Source organism: Eucalyptus grandis, chromosome 2 (genome assembly GCF_016545825.1).
Source record: "Eucalyptus grandis isolate ANBG69807.140 chromosome 2, ASM1654582v1, whole genome shotgun sequence".
NCBI lineage: Eukaryota > Viridiplantae > Streptophyta > Magnoliopsida > Myrtales > Myrtaceae > Eucalyptus > Eucalyptus grandis.
Window position 1 is genome coordinate 20,532,253 of NC_052613.1, and position 21,595 is coordinate 20,553,847.

At 39.5% G+C, this 21,595-nt stretch overlaps 1 protein-coding gene across 8 annotated transcripts; it reads right to left on the bottom strand.

The window, feature by feature from the left end:
* Window positions 1–816: 816 nt before the first annotated feature.
* LOC104426051 (cullin-1) lies at window positions 817–20,916 on the bottom strand. Of its 8 annotated transcripts, none has more exons than XM_039306552.1 (20): window positions 20,768–20,916; window positions 10,010–10,173; window positions 9,796–9,895; window positions 7,983–8,168; window positions 7,750–7,797; window positions 7,463–7,666; window positions 7,277–7,354; window positions 7,000–7,089; window positions 6,828–6,908; window positions 6,678–6,740; window positions 4,336–4,371; window positions 4,159–4,245; window positions 3,924–4,073; window positions 3,786–3,841; window positions 2,633–2,753; window positions 2,391–2,552; window positions 2,120–2,263; window positions 1,776–1,994; window positions 1,475–1,642; window positions 817–1,393 (listed from the first exon to the last, which is right to left on the bottom strand). In XM_039306552.1, the coding sequence occupies exons 2-20, from the start codon at window positions 10,144–10,146 to the stop codon at window positions 1,292–1,294; spliced, it is 2,232 nt and encodes a 743-aa protein (XP_039162486.1). In that variant the 5' UTR covers window positions 10,147–10,173; window positions 20,768–20,916; the 3' UTR covers window positions 817–1,291. The 8 variants fall into 8 exon arrangements, with proteins under 8 accessions (XP_039162486.1, XP_039162481.1, XP_039162485.1 ...); XM_039306547.1 differs by lacking the exons at window positions 10,010–10,173; window positions 20,768–20,916 and adding exons at window positions 15,420–15,592; window positions 16,192–16,338; XM_039306551.1 differs by lacking the exon at window positions 20,768–20,916 and adding an exon at window positions 16,192–16,334.
* Window positions 20,917–21,595: the final 679 nt, after the last annotated feature.

Below are 21,595 nucleotides of genomic sequence, written 5' to 3' on the forward strand. Positions count from 1 at the left end.
AAAAATAATTATAATTATAATTTTTATTAAAAACATTTTAAAAAGTTAAAAAAAAAAAACCCTAGATTTAAAGTGGATTTCCTAATAACTTATTTAGACTCATTTTTTTGTGTTTTACTTTCTTAGACTCATTTTTGACCCATATTTAACTTTCACTTAATCCATATATGACCCATTTAACTAAAAATGAGTCATAATATGGATTTATGACCCATTTTGCCTACTCTAGATGTATGCCATGTATGGAATAAAGGAGAGAAAACGAAGAAAATATAGGTTTAGCCAGAAAAGTGCAAAACTTATAATAGACAAAGGTTTCAATTTTGCATCCGCCCGACCAAACATAGCAAGAGTATTAAATGGACGGGTACTCAGATTAAGTAGATTTAAAATGGAAAGAAATCATCTTGTCACTGATGGAGGGATGCAGAGCAGGTGCTTCTGCACTCGGATGTCACTTGGATGATGCAACGGCACATGGTGGGAGAACATATCACCGAGGATAGCTGGTTCGCTGTCGGTAGAGAGAAAAAGCGTAAAACTTCACATACTGAAAATGACATCAACTAATGCGAACTTGGACAATTTGCAATATCGTGAATGGGTAAAACTCTAAAGAAGGAGAAAGCTAAAATTCCAAAACGAAGTTTCGTGGAAGCTTCTCATCACCATGCGTGAAGACGAGGAACACCAAAAGACGCAGCTAATTCAATCAGGCTCGTGCTGAACTAATCTATTACGCATCTCCCCTCCCTCCCTCTCTCACGTAATAGAGCTTGTCCACCCAAATTTGAGGTGGGGAAAAAAACTAAATGCTTATAATCTTATAAACATGGCTATACACCACCGCATATATTTCTGACTGGCTGAATTCCGGCTCATGAAACAACAAATCACCAGATGGCCGATAGCCAAAACATACGAATGAAACATATCTTACTCCAAATAAACTCGCAAAGGGATTATTGAACAAGCATAAAAAAAGAGCTTGCCTTACTAACTAGAGATGTTAAGATAGTCCAATTGATGCAACTTTGCCCAATTGGAATAATTTCAATCTTACCAACACAAGGCGAAAACACAAACTCCACTTGTTCACGCTCGGTTGTGTGGACAAAATGTACAAGCATTGAGGCCCTGCTTTCGCAGCACTGAGGAGAGATGCATTTACACTGTTTTCGAACCCCATGTTGAAGTTTCCCATCATGTGGCCTGCACCACCACCAAAGGGATCTTGGCCTTGTTCCCGCACCATTGCGGTCACTCGCTCTGGACAATCATCCAGAACATGTCAGGCCAGATATCTGAACAAATTGGGGTTGTCTTTATCTCTCTCCAAATAGTCTCGAGTGATCAAGTCCTCAATCCTTTTCTTGATTGCCTTGAAATCAGGCTGCAATACAACAAAATCAGCTGATAAAAACTGAAAGAACCAGGATGAAGGTATTGAGTCAACACAGTGTCTAATAAAGACCTTAAACATGCGACCCAACTGCTCAACACACTCCATGACCAACTGCTGATGACCCAAAACTTTTCGACTCTTCATGATACGCACAATTGAGGCATCAATTGCGTATCTCCGATCCTTATCCACATCTTCTATCACTTTCTTCTTCTCATCCACAGGAGGAAGAGGAATCTGCATGTTGGAAAAATTAAAGTACGATTGCGCTGATAAAGGTGAGAAAAACTAAAACAGGATTGCAATTAAAGGTTCATGTAGAAAGACCAGGTCAGACAATTCAGGACAATCTAAAAACAGTCGGTGAAACCTTGATCCTCCTCATTTTGTCGGTGAACTTGGAGTTGAACTCAAAGTGATCAGTAGGAGCAATGGTTTTTGTGTTTGGTTCTTTGTTAAGGATCTTGTACTTGGCACATGATAAGGAGTGGAGAAGCCTCACAACATCATCATCAGTCAAATTCAACTGGGTCATTATCTCTGAGTAACTCAGTCTATCAGAAGAGTTGAATAACAACAGAGCTGAGGCCTACAAAGCAATAAAGAGGGGATAAAAAGCTTTCAAGTGAAAAAATACATAATGCAAAATAACAAATCCCAAAGTCTACCAGATCTCAAAATTGATAAAAACAAAAAGTTCAAAGAACATATTACCTGATATGTTGTCACTATCAACTCCATGGTTTTTGGCTCAAATTTACCAATAATGTTACACGTCCCTAATGAATAAATCCATGTTAGCTTTCGATGCTTTGTTTTTGTCTGGTAGAATTCCCTGAAAACTTCAACACACTTTACCTGAAACAACAAAAAATTGACAGTAACTTTTAAATCAGAGTGAAGCAATAAATTTCAACCATCAGAAATTGCCTACGAACATCAAACAGAACTTCAAATTTTAACTTAGCCAAAATTCTGCAAGTACCATTTCTGCTGGAAGGTTCAAATCAAAGGACTTGTAACTTGGCCAAAAACCAGTAGTCAGAACCGTGACTGTCAAGTCAATGCCAGGATTTGCATTTGTATTATTACTGAGATACTCTTCAAAACTAGTCTGGTTTTCCTTGGCTAACGTCAAATCCGTAACCTGGAACACAGGGGAGTGAATTAGGAGCATATTGCCGCAGGTGAAACTAGTTCTTAAGAAAGAAATCTAGCAACACCAACCATCCCTTCCATCTTTGATGTGAACTGACCACCGCATTGCTGCTTTAATTTTGTCAGGATACTTCTCTCATGGTCATCATTGGCACTCTTATCAAAGAGAAGTCGTCTAGCAAGCTTCTTCCTGCCGGTTTTGATGATTATTAGTAAGCAGTTTGATGGCATCACCAAGCCTCAATTATAATGGATTACACCACAAATGGATCCACATAACAGACCCCAGTTAGTGGATGAGGCATTTGTTTCCAAAAATTGATATGGCTAAGTTTCATATTCTAATGCATGGAAATTTTATTTGCAGACATGATTAACATGCTTGATATATATTCTCAGAGTCACTGTAAATTGATTACAAAAATGATCTCATTTTTCTTTTACTACGGAGTACAGAAGAGAGATGTTAAATAATATATAAGGCAAATCAATCTTGAGAACATATGTTCTTCATCTCGACTATCATTGGCATAAAGACAAGCACAGTAGCCTCAGTAAACTTGCACCCATTACTCAAGGGTCTAGCATCCTATGAAATTACAGTATTCAAGAAACTGATAGAACTAGTTTTGACGTATCTAAATAATAGGTAGAAAAATAGTAAGCCCAATTTCAATATATCATGAACCATCTTCTATACATGCTTGAAATTACAGTATTCAAGCCTCGATTATAATGGATGACAACCACAATGGAATATTAAATGGATACACATAAACAGTAGTGGATGAGGCATTTGTTTCCAAAAATTGATATGGCTAAGTTTCATATTCTAATGCATGAAAATTTTATTTGCAGACATGATTAACATGCTTAATATATATTCTCAGAGTTACTGTAAATTGATTATGGAAATGAGCTCATTTTTCTTTTACTATAGAGTACAGAATAGAAATGTTAATCAATCTTGAGAATATAGGTTCTTCATCTTGAAGATCATTGGCATAAAAAGACTAGCATAGTTCCCTCAGTAAACCTGCACCCATTACTCAAGGGTCTAGTATCCTATGATGTTGAAGTATTCAAGAAACCGATAGAACTAGTTCTGATGTATCTAAATAATTAGGTAGAAAACTAGTAAGCCCAATTTCAATATATTATGAACTGTCTTCTATACATGCTTGAAATTACAGTATTCAAGCCTCGATTATAAAGATAGTACCTATAGAACTCAGCAAAAAGATCCTTGTCACTGATATATGCAAGCAGCTTTACTACCTGCAAAAGGTGCAATAACCACCTGCGATACTTAGAAAATGATGCTAGACTACATTAGAAAAATTAATGTCCAACAACAGACCTTCTCAAGCGTTTCTTCAATGGCTTCATCACTTAATTTTTCACTACCTCCCTTCTTAAGTATATTATCACAGAAAGTAGCCAATAGCTCTGCACTTGAGCTTCCGCCAACACCCTTGTTGCAAAAGACTTCAAAAGCCTCCTTAAGTGCCTGTCAAAAGGAACCTCAACTGAGCATCTATTTGGTATCTATTTGATGTAGCTATTTGAAATCACTTCAATTGCAAGATATGAACCTTATGGAAGAGGGTGTGGTTCTGGAAACAATCATTCACATATGCCACATACTTATCATGTAGCTCAATTACTTTCCTCACGAAAACCTGCTGACAATGAGCTGAATCAATGATCCTAAACAGACCAACAAAATTTTATTAACGTATGGAGGATAAGTAGAAGATTTATTGTATCACTTGTTCCTGCAAGCCAACTACATCCTTCTTGTCACCCTGTGAAAAAGGAATGAAGGCACTAGGTTACTTGCTTCATACAATGTTCGAAGACAAAACAAAGGTATGCATAAATATCATAGATGTGCAACCACACTAAAACTACAGAATGATGAGGATGACGAATCTCAAACAGCGGGTCAGATTTAGACTGGAATTTAAAATAACACCCAAATGGTAACTTGGAGAAGCATAAATTCCTTTACGAAAACCAAAAGCTTGGAAGCATTGCCGGACAATTTCCTTAGCATCATACTAAATAATAAAGATTTCATCATGTAATTCAAACTAATCGATTGCTAGAGCTTCAATTAATTTACAATATTTCTTCAAGAGAAGATAATAATTGTATATGTAGATTTTTCAAAAATCCTTCCAGATATTTCATGGACAGTGGTTCATTACTATACATGAAAACAGCAAAGGCATGAGTATGCAATAAGCCAGTTTTCTTGGTACACGGTATAGCACTGTAATCATAGTTGAATAATTGAATTACTACGTCAGCTCGTGGTTCAGTTAGGCCTGACTGCTAAAATAATAACATAACAATGTATGTGTGTCAGCTATCCATGCTAACATGTGTGAGTAAATCATGTTCACATATATGCAGATCTTGGAATATGTATGGCATAAATCTCTGTGAACACCATATCTCCCTCGTTTCCTCCCTCTCTCGCTCTCTCTCACTTTCATGGCAAGCTGGTCAATCTTCTCATTTGAAGATTAACTTCCATCTTCTTGATGAAGGATAAGGTTTTCACCAAACGGAGATCTAAGTCAGCAACAATTCCTGATTTGATTCTACCAACCTATATCGCAATTAGCACAAGGGGAACTAACTGGATGATGCTAATGCTGGTCCAATTAGCATATGGGCCCGTTTGGTTCAACTTTGGGGGAATGCAAAGCCATTTCCCCAAGTATCTTTGAGTGAAGAGGCATTTTGTGAAGGCAAGTGTGTTTGGTTGTGTATATTTTGTAAAGTAGCTTTAGGGTGAAAAGAAAAAGGAAAAAAAGAAAAGAAAAGAAAAGAAAAGAAAAGAAAAGAAAAGGGAGGAGGAGATGCAGCTGGAGAGGGAAAATCGTGGGGAGCGGCTGGTGGTGGTGGCGGTAGCGGTGGCGGTGGTGGGAGGCAGCTTGCCTGAGGTCGCTGACCTCAGCGTTGCTTGGGTCGCACAACTCAACCACTTGGGTCACTTGACCTTAGGCCACCTCGCCTAAGGTCACGTGACCTCAGGCGAGGCTTCCCAGAAGCTAGATCTGGCCGCTCACGGCGTCACCTGGTTCACGCGTGCTAGGTGACGCCACCCGAGGTCCGCGTGACCTTAGGCGGTGTCGCCTGAGGTCCGCGCGACCCAAGCACCGCCGCCTGAGGTCCACGAGACCTAGGGCGATGTCGCTTGAGGTCCACGTGGCCCAAGCAACGTCGCCTGAGGTTGTGCGGGGTCGCGCCACCCCAGGCGGTGGTCACTGGGGATGTGCGACCCCAGGCGGCAGTGGCGGCTGCCGGAGAAGTGTGACTTTCAGGCGGGGAAGAAGATGGGTGGGGAAGAAGAAGATGAGGAATGACGTGATGAACAGTGGAAATTGCATCTCCAAAATGACAAAGCCCAAAGCAGCCCCTCCCCAACACTCAGCTTTCAGCGTTTGGAATGCTCACATTTGGCAAATGAGCTTTCAAAAATATTTGTCAAACGCAAAAAATTTTCCCCAAGGGGTTTGGGGCTTTGGGCCCCCAAAGTCCCTTGGGAAAGTCGAACCAAATGGGGCCAAAAAAAACCTAGCACCCCACTTTTAAGCGAAAAAATAGGAACTTATCAAAATCCTGCGTAGGGAACTAAATAGTACCTTAGCAGACTTCTATCCTGCAAGAATGACAATATGGACAATCAAAAAATCCCATCATCACTTAGGCTGACAGTAATCCTATGGTTATAATAACATTGTGCTTATCTTGTTTGATCTAGAAGGCTACATCAATGACCACATTAGATTGACAAAACTTTCCAAAATCTCAGCTTGTTTTCTTCCGATGTTAATCCAATATCAAAGATTGGAACTCTCCCTGTGTACTCAATTGATTCCGTAACATAGAGAAACCCCTGAAGGATGCAGAAACATATTGGCACAAGAGCACAAACTGACAAGTAAAGCATGCAAATGCAGTGTCCGATGATGATCCAACAACACAGAAGAAAGGAAGTAGACTTTGCTCATTTGACTGAACTAGAGCAGAAATTCTGCAAATTCATAAGAAAAAGCCAAAGCCATGGACTGATGAACTGAAAGATTTATATAAGAACCTTCTTGCTGCTAGCTGCTTCTTCTGCTTGTTTGACCAAGGCAGTGCCCTCGGCGGTAACATGCTGAAATATGACATGAAAGACAAGGTAAGTGACAGCAAAGGCAAGTGCAGTCTAATGAGGATGAAATACGGATGACGGATAAAGGACCTGCTTAAATATGTTAGCAACTGGATCCAAGCCTTTTGGTATTTTAGAGAAAAGCCTGAACATCCTCGACAAATCTCCAACCTTACAGCATCAGAAAAAATGGTTGGTAAATACAACTCAATTATATCTAAGAACAGATGCTAATAAAGGGACAAAAGTGAAGCCAGAATACCTTATCGTCTCTGAGTAATGCATGACATCCTGAGTGCTCCTTTTCAAGTAATTGGCTTGCATATACAGACAGCAACTCATGTTGAACTTTCTGAAGAAAGTGCAAACAGATAATAATATCAAAACTCAAAAATTGTACAGGTCGACTCCACCGGCTCTTATAATATTCAAAATCTAAACAAGAATGAAACATATTAACTATATACACAGTTAGTTGCACAAGTTGTTCCACCAGACTAACCACCAAAGTCCAAGTTAACACAAGTAAAGGGACAAACCTCCAGTAGCTTGGACTCACTGCTAGAATGCAAGTAATGAGCAACCCTATCTTTCTCTCGTTTTAGGCACTCCTCTGCCTGGAATCCCAATATCAAACATCAAACCTCATGAAAATATCATCATCATCATCATCATCATCATCATCAAGATGTAATTGGTTAGATAGGAAATAAATTGTTATTCACCTTCAACATATAATCAGGACAGGAGTCGTCTAGAATCCAACTGGAAGCTTTACGGGAATAATAAGCAGCACTATCTTTCAGCAAAGCGGCTTCAAAATCATTTTCGTAATAATCCATTTGTCCCATGCCAATCTCCACGAATATATCCAATATATTCTTTAATAAAGCTCGATCAATTTGCTCGCCTTCACGTTCTTGATCAATCTAATGAAAACAATGTCTGTTAGTTAATTCAAGATTATCATTCAAGACAGAAAGGGACAGTAGTTAATTGGACACAAACATACCAATGAGATCACGGCATCCCTTACTTTCACCTTCAACTCTTGATATACCTTTAAAACAGCAAAAAATGTACAATAGTCAATTTTTACTGCAGCATCTATGGAGGAAACTGAAAATGACAGGATCTGAGTAACCAAAGAGTCAATTATGAGCTGTCTAAAGGCCAAAACTAAGCTAAATCCCACAAAAAAATATGAAGAGAACAGCTAATCGAAAGATTTTATATAATTCATACCAGTTCACGGAAGCAGGTCAGGCCAACTTCATTGAGGGGCGGCAGTGATCTCCTTGCAATGAAGTAGCGATCTAGATAATAGAAGAAACGAGAAAGCCACCTGACCATAACCTTATGATTCCCCCACCTTTTGACTAGCTCTTTCAACATAAACTCATCATGCTTCTCTCTTAATGATGGCAATACCTAAATTGTAAGCAGAAGCAGATTTTTCAATGCAGAAGCAGAATTAAACTCATATGACAACAGCTACATAAATGACAAGACTAGATATAACCAATAAGCTAGATACAAGTAATGACCAACTCTGCATTGGCATAATTATAAGATAATTCAATATCAGATCATCCCTCCCATGCAAAGAAAAGCGCCCCCCCCATCTTTTCCTTGCCCCAGAAAAATGACAAATAATAATGTTCTTGTTTACGCAATTTATGCTAATTGATCTCATGTTTATAGAAGAGGAGGCTGAGAAAGTGACAACAAGGACGGGTAAAGAATGTACGATTCCTCAATTTCTTCCAATATACCTCAGTATGAAATGGTAAATGGCAAACCCTAGAATCACGGGCTACAAATTAGAAGCAACAAAACTCTGGAGGAATTGACTGACTATGAAAACAGGAATAACCATGCAGAGTCATAAATAAGGTATATTAACATCTAAATATTGGACAAGGCTCCATAAAACAGCAAACTTCAACCATTTTTTTGTTTGACCATCAACTTAACTGGGCACAAGTTTTGGCATAGGGCCCGTTTGGTTTGGCTTTGGAGAAGTGCCATTGGGAGAATGCAAATACCTTTGAGGTAAAAGGGTTTTTTGAAATGTTACACCATTTGGTAAATTGTAACTTCAAATAATATTGAAAGGTAACTTTAGCATGAATACTGTTTGGCAAAACTCACCTTTGAAATGAGCTTCTGCTATATATATATATATATATATATATATATATATATATATATATATATATATATATATATATATATATTTTTTTTTAAATCTGAAAATCAAATCCGGCGGCCAGCGGTTGGCTAACCACCGGCCAACTGTTAGACGGCTAGATATGGCCAACTGCTGGCGGCTAGATCTAGCCACTTGAGGTTGTGACCTCAGGCGACATCGTTGTGTGAGGTTGCGGAGGCTAGATCTAGCGGCCTGAGGTCGCAGAGGCCAAATTTGCCGCTGCACGGCCAGATCTGACCTCCGGATGGCCAGATTTGGTGGCCTGAGGTCCGCACAACCCAGGGGATGCCGCTTGGGTCGCGGGTCGCGCCACCCCAGGCGGTGGTCACCAGGGACGTGACCAGATTACATCTAAGTTGCAGCAATAAATGACTTCACACTAATAAAGAAATTGACTCCCCAGAGTTTCCCTAGACTTCTTTGCAGACAATTTTGTATCTATTAACCATTGTCGGTTTTTCTGCTGTTCTTTCGAAGCTCTTTGTTCTTCCAGAAACCTTGTCACTAGACTTCTTCTGACAACCTGACTCCTTGTTAATCCAATTTATGTCGTCTCAGTTGGTTGATACCATCTACTCTCCAAAAAATAATTCAAGCTTTCACCACATGCCACAATTCTTTTATCTTAAAATTACTTTTTTTTTTAAATTCACAAAAACAATCTTAAAAATACAATTTCTAATGAATTCCATATGAATGGTATATACAAGAATGTAACTCCAACAACAGCGAACTTCTTTAATTCCATAACATCACTTCAAATTTTCCAGACATGCAAAGCTAATGAAGACAATCAACCACTATAACAGAAAAAGGGAGTTGTGGACGGTAAATTTTCCTTACCGTTGACACGATATACTCTTCAAAAGATTCTCTATACTTGTCATACAGTTGCTGGGAGTAATCATGCGGAGGCTTCTGAGTACACATATTGTAGATAGTACTGCCAGTAGAATTAAGAAGAAAACAATTAACTATTAGCAAACCAAACAAGACACTAGGATAATGATTCTAAGTGTCACAACTCCTGAAGTCACAAGGCAGAAGAGAGGCTCACGTGTAGAGCATGATGTGGTCTTCCGAGCAGAACTGAGGCTCGGGTTGCCCTTCGAGGATATTCTTGAGCTTCATTATGCCCTTTTGCATGAACTCCCATCCTTGCTCTAAATCAATCGTTTTCCTCTCGTTCGCCATATCTACACAATCAGGTTCTCAACAAATCTGCACATAGAAGCCGATCGAGTCATCGGCAACAGAAAATCGCGAACCCAAACCAAATCCAACAATGGTATAAAACCTAGGAAAACTCCTCTTCCGCAAGGCCAAAAACTATTCCAATTACTGCTTCCAGCAGGACAATCACTAATCCGCCATAGAAGTATTTAAACAACAAAAACAATGATTTAGGTCTTGGGCTATCATACTTGATAATCCCGCACCGGGAATTCCAACCTCAGCTAATTCCAATCCTAATTCCACAACTCAGCCCTAACTTCACCCCTACCGCCAACCGATGAAAACCGCATCGACAAGCTCCGAGAGCAGAAATCCCCCTATTCCCACGCCGTTACGAACTTCTAGGTCAACAAAACGAAAGCTAACAACCTCACGCCATCGGCCTCAAAAAGGCGAAAATCCAGCAAACCGAGGCGCAACCATTCCGAAGGGAGAACAACGGATCCGAGGCCGATTCACTCGGAATCGAGCGACGGAATCCAATGGCGGATTCGCGCCGGGCCGCCACGCGATCGGGGGAGCATCGCGACGAGATTGCGAATCCGGCAGAAGGAGAAAACCAGAGAGAGAGAGAGAGAGAGGGAGGACCTGATCGGCCGAAACCTAGGTATCGGGTGTGGGCCCGGCGGAATCGGGGCCCCACCGGTTGGTGATGGAGGAGGAGGAGGAATAGGAGGAGGAGGACGAGGAGGACGAGGGGATTACCCTGGGCGCAGAGTTCCGCAAGAGCGGGGAGTATGGCGATCGCAGCACTAGGTCAACAAAACGAAGCTAACAACCTCACGTCATCTTTTTGTATTTTTTTGTTTAACATAATATGATTTAAATCAAATGTTATAACTGTATGAAGTCTAATCTAACATGCATTGATCCTAAATTACATTCAAATTATATCAAAACGTAATGTGACTTTTATACAATTTTGATAATATGATATAGGATTAATGACAAGATAAACCCTATAATTTAAACTAGGTGAGAGATTTTTGTGTTTTCTTTTTGTAACTAAAAGATTTGACTCTAAGATGCTAATTTGGCCTAAGTGACTTTTATTAAGAATAATGACCTATTGAGGCAACATAGACATTTCTTCCATTTCTTTTATGAAAAATTTAAACTATATGCAATGCAAAGAATTCAATCTCTAGAACATGCAAATTATGATATAGTATTGTGATGACATGTCAATAATGATGACGTGGCAAGTGATAACATGGAATTGATATAACAAATTGTATATGATATATGCATGTTATTTTTGTGAAAGTCAAATTATGAAATTACCTAAAATATGAGATCACCTAATTTATATTAGGAAATAATTTAGGTTAAATCCTATTCGAAATTAGAGAATTTCCTAAATTACTACATGACTCTAGATATCAATTCTATATTAGGAAACTAATCTATCCCTATGGGTTTTGAGTGTAATACAAATATTGAAAGTTAAAGCCTTTTAGGGAAATGCGAATTGTATCTGGTAAATGGACTTTCGGTTCAAGTAGTATTTAGCAAAAAAGCTTTTGCAATGGGTTTTGGCTTTTATTTTTTTTTATTAAAAAAGAACTCAAACCTTGGACGACCCTCGCTAGCCCTTTTATGTCCGGCTCCATGCGAAGAAGATGAATAATTACAAGGAAGGGCAAAATTAGAAAAAATAAAGTACTAGTGAGAGTAGTTTTGGAAGGAAAAATATTTTAATCTTAGGGTCGTTCGTTTCACGGAAAATGGGTCATTTCAGAAAAATATTTTTCCGAAGTCATTTTCCGGAAAATGGCTATATTTTCCGTATTCGGTGAAACTTAAATTTTGAGTGGAAAACATTTTCCACCGTTTGTTAATGACTCCTAACAATTTTTTATTTTTATTTTTTCCTTTTCTTTTCCTTCTCCTTCCTCCTTCCTCCTTCCTCCTCCTTCCTCCTTCCTCTGCCGCTGCACGCTTGACGATGGCTGACTGCGGCCGACCAAGATCCGGTCGCCAGATCCGACGAGCTCGAGGCTTGGCTGATCTCGCCCGAGCTAGCTGGAGGTTCGTCGGGCTCGGCGAGCCGCGAGCAAGGCCTAAGCCCCGCCTAGCTTGCCGGATTTGGCAAGGCCAGAGCTCCGCCCCAAGCCGATGAGGCTCCGCCTCGCCTGATCTGGCAAGGCCCAAGCTCGCCGAGCTCGGGTGAGCTCGGCTTCCACAGATCGGGCTAGGTGGAGCCTCGCCGGCCTAGGGCGGAGCTCGAGCTGGCTCGCAGCTGCGGTCGATCGCCGGTCGTGGCCGCCGTTGGGGCCGACCACAGGCCAAGTTAAGGAAGAAAGATGAAAAGGAAATAAAGAAAAGAAAAGAAAGCATAAAAAAAAAAAACAAAAATGTATTAGTAAAAGGAAGAAGTTATGGAAAATGTTTTCCACTTTTGAAGTGGAAAACATTTTCCTTATCTTTGAAGGTAGTATTTTCCATTGATGGAAAATATTTTCCTTGAGTAATTGGTTTTCCATGAAACGAACACTGAAAAATCCGAAAAACATTTTCTTGGAAGTTATTTTCCGTAAAACGAACGGAACATTAATTTCAGCCACAAATGCTACTTTGAATGGAAGTAGCATTGAGCATTTCTAATGCTAGTATTTGGCCGAGAGCTATTTCAAAATGCTTGCCAAATATATGAATTGGATATAATTTGTGCAATTTCCTATATTCGAATTTTGAACTAAAAAGGGGTGATCAGGAAAGGTGATGGGAGAAAGGGACTTCACAATGGGAACTCGACATCTTGAGCTTGTTGGGCACGGCTATGGCGCAGCAAGGAGTATGGCCGGCATCGGGCACTATTTAAGGTGGATGAGTTTTTTTTTTCTTCTTTTTTGGTCGGAAAGGTGGATGAGTTGAATCGGCAGTGAACGACACCCGCAAAGGAAAAAATCGCTGGACTTTGTCCCTTGGCAAAAAGCTTGTTGAACGTTGAGCGATCGATGGAATTGCCCATCGGTATTGCAAGGACAACAGCGGGGGCTTCAGAGATATCGAGACAAAAGGAGCGGCGGCAACCAAGCTTGACAGAGGCCAGGCGGAGCGACGGGAAAAAGCAAAGTGCAACGAGAAGCAGCAAAGCTCCGGCGGTGGTGCAGCACGGCAACGGTATGGGTGTGATGACAGCGCTAAGTATCTCTTTTTTTTGTATTGCGCAGAACGTGCCTTCTAATGAGTGCCCCCCTGTTTTATATAGGCTCAAGCCCTAGGGTTTTTCTTTAAGAGTTTCTTTCCTATATATTGGACTCTAAAAAGATATATCCTATCTTAACCATAGGAAACTCTTCTTTTTATCTCTAATTGATTCGAATTGCGATAGTCAAAAGTTTAATTGCTTCCCTAAGTTTATTTTTAATTAATCAATAACTTCCAACTTGGCAGTGCTCTTTTTAACTTTCGGCCATTATAGGGACTAATGGGCTTGGTTAAATTTCCATTGCCGCTTAAACCAGATGATTCAAATTTTGCTTGAAACCTCCTTACTTTGAGTCTATCCACCACCACCGGTCCAATGCAAATTATGAGTTTAATGATGCATGAAATTAAAATGCAACTAACATGTAAATGCAATTATTGGTTTTCTATTAGGGATCAAGGTCAAGTCCTAAATTTTTTTATGCAATGAATCATTGAATAGGTTACCAAAATTTAAGTGTCAACATATTTTTAACATAACACCACATGGTAATTACAAAAAAAAAAAATTATTAAACATATTAGTGTATTGTTGTGTGAGTACCGTGACATAGCCTGTGGACGAAGCATGAATGATCCACGATCTGCGCACGGCCAGCCCATGCGCGAACCAAACAAAGGCCCATGCATGACCCATGAGCGACCCGTGAGTGATGTTTGGTCAACCCATGTGCAACCTACAGCCGTTCACCTACTCCCGTGTCAAGCGGTCTTGCTGCCTTGATCATGCTTCCTACACATGCCCATGGGCTTGCCCAAGGGCTAAGAGCCATTGAGTGGCTTGTTGTGTAGACTTGTAATGATGGCCATCGTTCAAACACAACCGTTGGATCGGAGGGATGATCAATGGCCAAGATATGACCCGAACTTGTATAAATAGGGGTCCCTCCCCCTCATTATATTTAGCTCGTTCATAATGAATACACTCGCCCCTTTGTGCTAATTGATCTCATGTTTATTGAAGAGGCTGAGAATGTGACAACAAGAAGGACGGGTAAAGAAAGAATGTACGATTCCTCAATTTCTTCCAATATACCTGAGTATGAAATGACAAATGGCCAACCCTAGAATCCTGGGCTACAAATTAGAAGCAACAAAACTTTGGAAGATTTGACTGACTATGAAAACAGGAATAACCATGCAGAGTCGTAAATAAGGTATATTAACATCTAAATATTGGACAAAGCTCCATAAAACAGCAAACTTCAACCATTTTTTTGTTTGACCATCAACTTAACTGGCCATAAGTTTTGGCATAGTACATTTGCTTGGAAGTAGAGCAGAGCGATGAGTTGTTTCCATCCAGATTACATCTAGTTGCAGCAATAAATGACTTCACACTAATAAAGAAATTGACTCCCCAGAGTTTCCCTAGACTTCTTTGCAGACAATTTTGTATCTATTAACCATTGTTGGTTTTTCTGCTATTCTTTTGGAGCTCTTTATTCTTCCAGAAACCTTGTCACCAGACTTCTTCTGACAACCTGACTCCTTGTTAATCCAATTTATGTCGTCTCAGTTAGTTGATACCATCTATTCTCCAAAAATGATTCAAGCTTTCACCACATGCCACAGTTCTTTTATCTTAAAATTACTCTTTTTTTAAAAAAATTCACAAAAACAATCGTAAAAATACAATTTCTAATGAATTCCATATCAATGGCATATACAAGAATGTAACTCCAACAGCAGCGAACTTCTTTAATTCCATATCATCACTTCAAATTTTCAAGACATGCAAAGCTAATGAAGACAATCCACCAATATAACAGAAAAAGGAAGCTGTGGACAGTAAATTTTCCTTACCGTTGACGTGATATAATCTTCAAAAGATTCTCTATACTTGTCATACAGTTGCTGGGAGTAATCATGCGGAGGCTTCTGAGTACACATCGTAGATAGTACTGCCAGTAGAATTGAGAAGAAAACAATCAATTATTAGCAAACCAAACAAGACACTAGGATAACGATTCTAAGCGTCACAACTCCTGAAGTCACAAGGCAGAAGAGAGGCTCACGTGTAGAGCATCATGTAGTCTTCCGAGCTGAACTGAGGCTCAGGTAGCCCTTCGAGGATATTCTTGAGCTTCATTATGCCCTTTTGCATGAACTCCCATCCTTGCTCTAAATCAATCGTTTTCCTCTCGTTTGCTGCCGCCATATCTACACGATCAGGTTCTCAACACCAAATCTGCACATAGAAGCCGATCGAGTCATCGGCAACAGAAAATCACGAACCCGAACCAAATCCAACAATGGTATAAAACCTAGGAAAACTCCTCTTCCGCAAGGCCAAAAACTATTCCAATTACTGCTTCCAGCAGGACAATCACTAATCCGCCATAGAAGTATTTAAACAACAAAAACAATGATTTAGGTCTTGGGCTATCATACTTGATAATCCCGCACCGGGAATTCCAACCTCAGCTAATTCCAATCCTAATTCCACAACTCAGCCCTAACTTCACCCCTACCGCCAACCGATGAAAACCGCATCGACAAGCTCCGAGAGCAGAAATCCCCCTATTCCCACGCCGTTACGAACTTCTAGGTCAACAAAACGAAGCTAACAACCTCACGCCATCGGCCTCAAAAAGGCGAAAATCCAGCAAACCGAGGCGCAACCATTCCGAAAGGAGAACGACGGATCCGAGGCCGATTCACTCGGAATCGAGCGACGGAATCCAATGGCGGATTCGTGCCGGGCCGCCACGCGATCGGGGGAGCATCGCGACGAGATTGCGAATCCGGCAGAAGGAGAAAACCAGAGAGAGGGAGAGAGGGAGGGACCTGATCGGGAACCCTAGGGGATCGGGGAATCGTGGGCCCCACCGGTTGGTGACGGAGGCAGAGGAGGAGGAGGGAGGCGACCTTGGAAGAAGGCAACAGAGGATATGGAGGAATGACGAAGGAAGAAAGGAAACCTCATTCCTAATAAGCATAGTCATTCCTAATAATAATAGGTCACTACTGGAAAGACCAAAACTAATACATCTTAACAAATTTACCATAATATAATTTTTTAACTATCAAAAGCCAAAACTGATACACCTTTAATAAATTTATTAAAAAAATGATATATTTGTGATAAATTTACTCTATATGAATTTCTATTAAATTTTACTGTCAAATTATTAAGTTAAATAGCATGTGACAGTTGACTGGTGTACTAATTTACGATTTTACTATTCGCTTGTCACAGTGTTACAATTTTTGTGATTTTTTTAATATTAATCCAATTTAATGGATGATATATTTGTCACAAATATGCCAATTTAGCGTTTTTTGCGGTTGAATAAATTAATTTGGAATAAATTTATCACAAATATATAAATTTGAGATTTTTTATGGTCAGTTGAGATAAATTTGTTATGAGTATACAAATTTTAGTTTTTTCATGGTTGAAAAATTAATTTAAAATAAATTTGTATCGGTTTGGGTTTTTAAGATATTAGCCCTAAATAATATTATTATTTTATCAAATCCTCGTCCCTCTCATTCTTTTTCCAGGTTTTGGGTTAGGTCCTCCATCGTTTTTTTTTTCCGTGGCGGTTGTTGTTGATGATGCGATTTCGTTTTCCAATTTTTATCCAGATCACAGAATTTACAACTTCATTTTCCAATGATTTAAGTATTGCCATGACTTTTGAAAATAATTCTTTGTTTGAATGTTATATAATTTTGAATTAATCACTTGAGTATCATAAATAATTGAAAAACTCACCGTAAATGTCATGTCACGGATTTCCAGTATTAGTGATGAATTATTTTTTAAACGTTATGACAATTAAGTGAATAGATTTTGAAATTCATGATCCTTAAGTGATTTAAAAACAGTTATAAGTAAGAAAGTTATGATCCTTATGGTGCTATTTTTCCAGTGATATCTATTTTTTAGTCCTTTATCATCGCAAACTGGTTCAATCAAATCTTACGTCATATATAGTTATTAATGACAAGATAAACCCTATTATTTAAACTAGGTGAGAGATTTTTGCGTTTTCTTTTTGTAAATGAAAGATTTGACTCTAAGATGCTAATTTGGCCTAAGTGACTTTTATTAAGAATAATGACCTATTGAGGCACATAGACATTTTTTCCATATTTTTTTTAACGAAAAATCTAAACTATATGTAATGCAAAGAATTCAATCTATAGGACATGCAAATTATGATATAGTATTGTGATGACATGTCAATAATGATGACGTGGCAAGTGATAACATGGAATTGATATAACTAATTGTATATGATATATGCATGTTATTTTTGTGAAAGTCAAATTAGGAAATTACCTAAAATATGAGATCACCTAATTTATATTAGGAAGTAATTTAGATTAAATCCTATTCAAAATTAGAGAATTTCCTAAATTACTACATGACTCTAAATATCAATTCTATATAGAGAAACTAATCTATCTTATGGGTTTTGGGTGTAATGCAAATATTGAAAGCTAAAGCCTTTTAGGGAAATGCGAATTGTGTTTGGTAAAGGGACTTTCGGTTCAAGTAGTATTTAGCAAAATAAGTTTTTGCAATGGGTTTTGGCTTTTATTTATTTATTATTTATTATTAAAAAAGAACTCAAACCTTAGGTGACCCTCGCTGGCCCTTTGCTGACTGGCCCTGCGCAAAGAAAATGAATAACTACAAGGAAGGGCTAAATTAGAAAAATAAAGAATTGGTGAGATTAGTTTTGGAAGGAAAAATATTTTAGTTTCAGCCACAAATGCTACTTCGGAAGGTTGAATGGGAGTAGCATTGGACTTTTAGCATTCCTAATGCTAGTATTTGGTGAGAGTAGTTTTGGACATAATTTGTGCAATTTCCTATATCCGAACTTTGAACTAAAAATGGGTAATCAGGAAAGGTGACGGGAGAAAGGGACTTCACAATGGGGACTCGATAACTTGAGCTTGTTGGGCACGGCTATGGCGCAGCAAGGAGTCTGGCCATCATCGGGCACTATTAAAGGTGGATGAGTTTTTTTTTTTTTTTTTTTTTCCTTCTTCTCTTTTGGTCGGAAAGGTTGATGAGATGAATCGGCAGTGAACGAAATCTGCAAAGGAAAAAATCGCTGGACTTTGTCCCTTGGCAAAAAGCTTGTTGAACGTTGAGCGATCGATGGAATTGCCCGTTGGGATTGCAAGGACAGCAGCGGGGGCTTCAGCGATGCCGAGACAAAAGGAGCGGCGGCGACCAAGCTTGACAGAGGCCAGGCGGAGCGACGGGAAAAAGCATAGTGCAACGAGAAGCAGCAAAGCTCCGGCGGTGGTGCAGCACAGCAAGGGTATGGGTGTGATGACAGGGCAAAGTATCTCTCTCTCATGGTTTCTTGTATTGCGCTGAACGTGCCTTCTAGTGAGTGGCCCCCCCACTTGTTTTATATAGGCTCAAGCCCTAGGGTTTTTCTTTAAAAGTTTCTTTCCTATATATTAGACTCTAAAAAGATATATCCTATCTTAACCATAGGAAACTCTTCTTTTTATCTCTACTTGATTCGAACTGCGATAGTCAAAAGTTTAATTGCTCCCCTAAGTTTATTTTTAATTAATCAATAACTCCCAACTTGGCAGTGCTCTTTTTAACTTTCGGCCATTATAGGGACTAATGGGCTTGGCTGAATTTCCATTGCCGCTTAAACCAGATGATTCACATTATGCTTGAAACCTCCTTACTTTGAGTCTATCCACCACAGGTCCAATGCAAATTATGAGTTTAATGATGCATAAAATTAAAATGCAACTAACATGCAAATGCAACTATTGATTTTTTATTAGGGATTAGGGTCGAGTCCTAAATTTTTTTTATGCAATGAATCAATGAACAGGTTATCAAAAATTTTCTGTCAACATATTTTTAACATAACACCACACGGTAATTACAAAAAAAAAAATTGTTAAAAATATTAATGTATTGTTGTGTGAGTACCGCATGTCTCTATTGTGTGGCATAGCAAAGCCACATCGGCACGTTAATGATGTTAACTAATGCCTAAGATGAAGGACTAGATTGCATATACCGAGGAATATAAAGGACTGCATTAAACTATAATAGTTAGAGGATCAAATCGTAAAAATTATAACAGTCAAATAACTAAAACTATAAATCACCCTGCGAAAGGGTCACTCTCCTTTTTTATGTTCCCTTTCTTGTTGCGGTTATTGTTACCCGAAATATTGTAATCTTTTCCGCGAACTTCTTTAATTCCATATCAATGGCATATACAAGAATGTAACTCCAACAACACCAAACTTCTTTAATTCCATATCATCACTTCAAATTTTCCAGACATGCAAAGCTAATGAAGACAATCCACCAATATAACAGAAAAAGGGAGTTGCGGACGGTAAATTTTCCTTACTGTTGACGTGATATAATCTTCAAAAGATTCTCTATACTTGTCATAGAGTTGCTGGGAGTAATCATGCGGAGGCTTCTGCGTACACATATTGTAGAGTACTGCCAGTAGAATTGAGAAGAAAACAATCAAACTATTAGCAAACCAATCAAGACACTAAGGATAACGATTCTAAGTGTCACAGGGCAGAAGAGAGGCTCACGTGTAGAGCATCATGTAGTCTTCTGAGCTGAACTGAGGCTCAGGTAGCCCTTTGAGGATATTCTTGAGCTTCATTATATGCCCTTTTGCATGAACTCCCATCCTTGCTCTAGATCAATCGTTTTCCTCTCGTTCGCCACCGCCATATCTACACGATCAGGTTCTCAACACCAAATCTGCACACGGAAGGTGATCAAGTCATCGGCGACGGAAAATCGCGAACCCAAACCAAATCCAACGATGGTATAAAACCTAGGAAACCTCCTCTTCCGCAAGGCCGAAAACTATTCTAATGACTGCTTCCAGCAGGACAATCACTAATCCGCCGTCAAAGTATTTAAACAACAAAGACCAGTATCCTATCGGCACTCTGATTTAGGTCTTGGACGATCATACTCGATAATCCCGCACCGGGAATTCCAACCTCAGCTATATCAATCCTAATTCCACAACTCAACCCTAACTTCACCCCAACCGCCAACCGATAAAACCCGCATCGACAAGCTCCCGGAGAAGAAATCCCCCTATTCCCACGGCGTTACGAACTTCTAGGTCAACAAAACGAAGCAAACAACCTCACGCCATCGACCTCAAAAAGGCGAAAATCCAGCGACCGAGGCGCAATCACTCCGGAAAGAGAACAACGGATCCGAGGCCGATTCACTCGGAATCGAGCGACGGAATCCCAATGGCGGATTCGCGCCGGGCCGCCGAGCGATCGGGGGAGCATCGCGACGAGATTGCGAATCCGGCAGAACGAGAAAACCAGAGAGAGAGAGAGAGAGAGAGAGAGAGAGAGGGACCTGATCGGAGGAGGAACCCTAGGAGGGGATCGGGGAATGGTGGGCCCGGCGGAATCGGGGCCCCACCGGTTGGTGGAGGAGGAGGAGGAGGAGGAGGAGGACGAGGGGGGAGACCTTGGGCGCAGAGTTTCGACACCGCATTGATTGTGAACAAGGCAACAAGGTGGGGGAGATGAAGGAATGAACCTCAATTACATCTTTTTGGATTTTTTTTTTTTGTTTAACGTGAATATGATTTAAATCAAATGTTATAACTGTATGAATTCTTATCTAACATGCATTGATCCTAAATTACACTCAAATTATACCAAAATGTAATGTGACTTTTATACAATTCTGATGATATGAGATAGGATTAATGACAAGATAAACCCTATTATTTAAACTAGGTGAGAGATTTTTGCGTTTTCTTTTTGTAAATGAAAGATTTGACTCTAAAACACTAATTTGGCCTAAGTGACTTTTATTAAGAATAATGACCTATTGAGGCAACATAGACATTTCTTCCATTTTTTTAATGAAAAATTTAAACTATATGCAATGCAAAGAATTCAATCTATAGGACATGCAAATTATAATAAAGTATCGTGATGACATGTCAATGATAATGATGTAGGCGAGACTAGGCCCTCGCCTAACTTAGCCGAGGGCAACCCTCGCCCGACATCGGCGAGAGCCGGCTTTCCTCCGCTGGCTTCACCATGGCCAGCGAAGGGAAGAGAGAAGAAAAAGGAAAAAAAAAAAAAAAAAAAAAAAGAAAGAGGAAAAATAGAAAAAATAAAATGAAATGTTATTGGTGGGGTAAATGTGTCGCGGTTTGTAAAGTTT

Coding starts and splice junctions, on each gene's coding strand:
- LOC104426051 (XM_039306547.1), bottom strand. CDS start 15,562: ATGGCGGCAGCAAACGAGAGGAAAACGATTGATTTAGAGCAAGGATGG. Junction 9,896..15,419: donor GACTACATGATGCTCTACAC/GTGAGCCTCTCT, acceptor TTCTACTGGCAG/TACTATCTACAATATGTGTA. Junction 8,169..9,795: donor AAGAGTATATCGTGTCAACG/GTAAGGAAAATT, acceptor CTTACAATTTAG/GTATTGCCATCATTAAGAGA.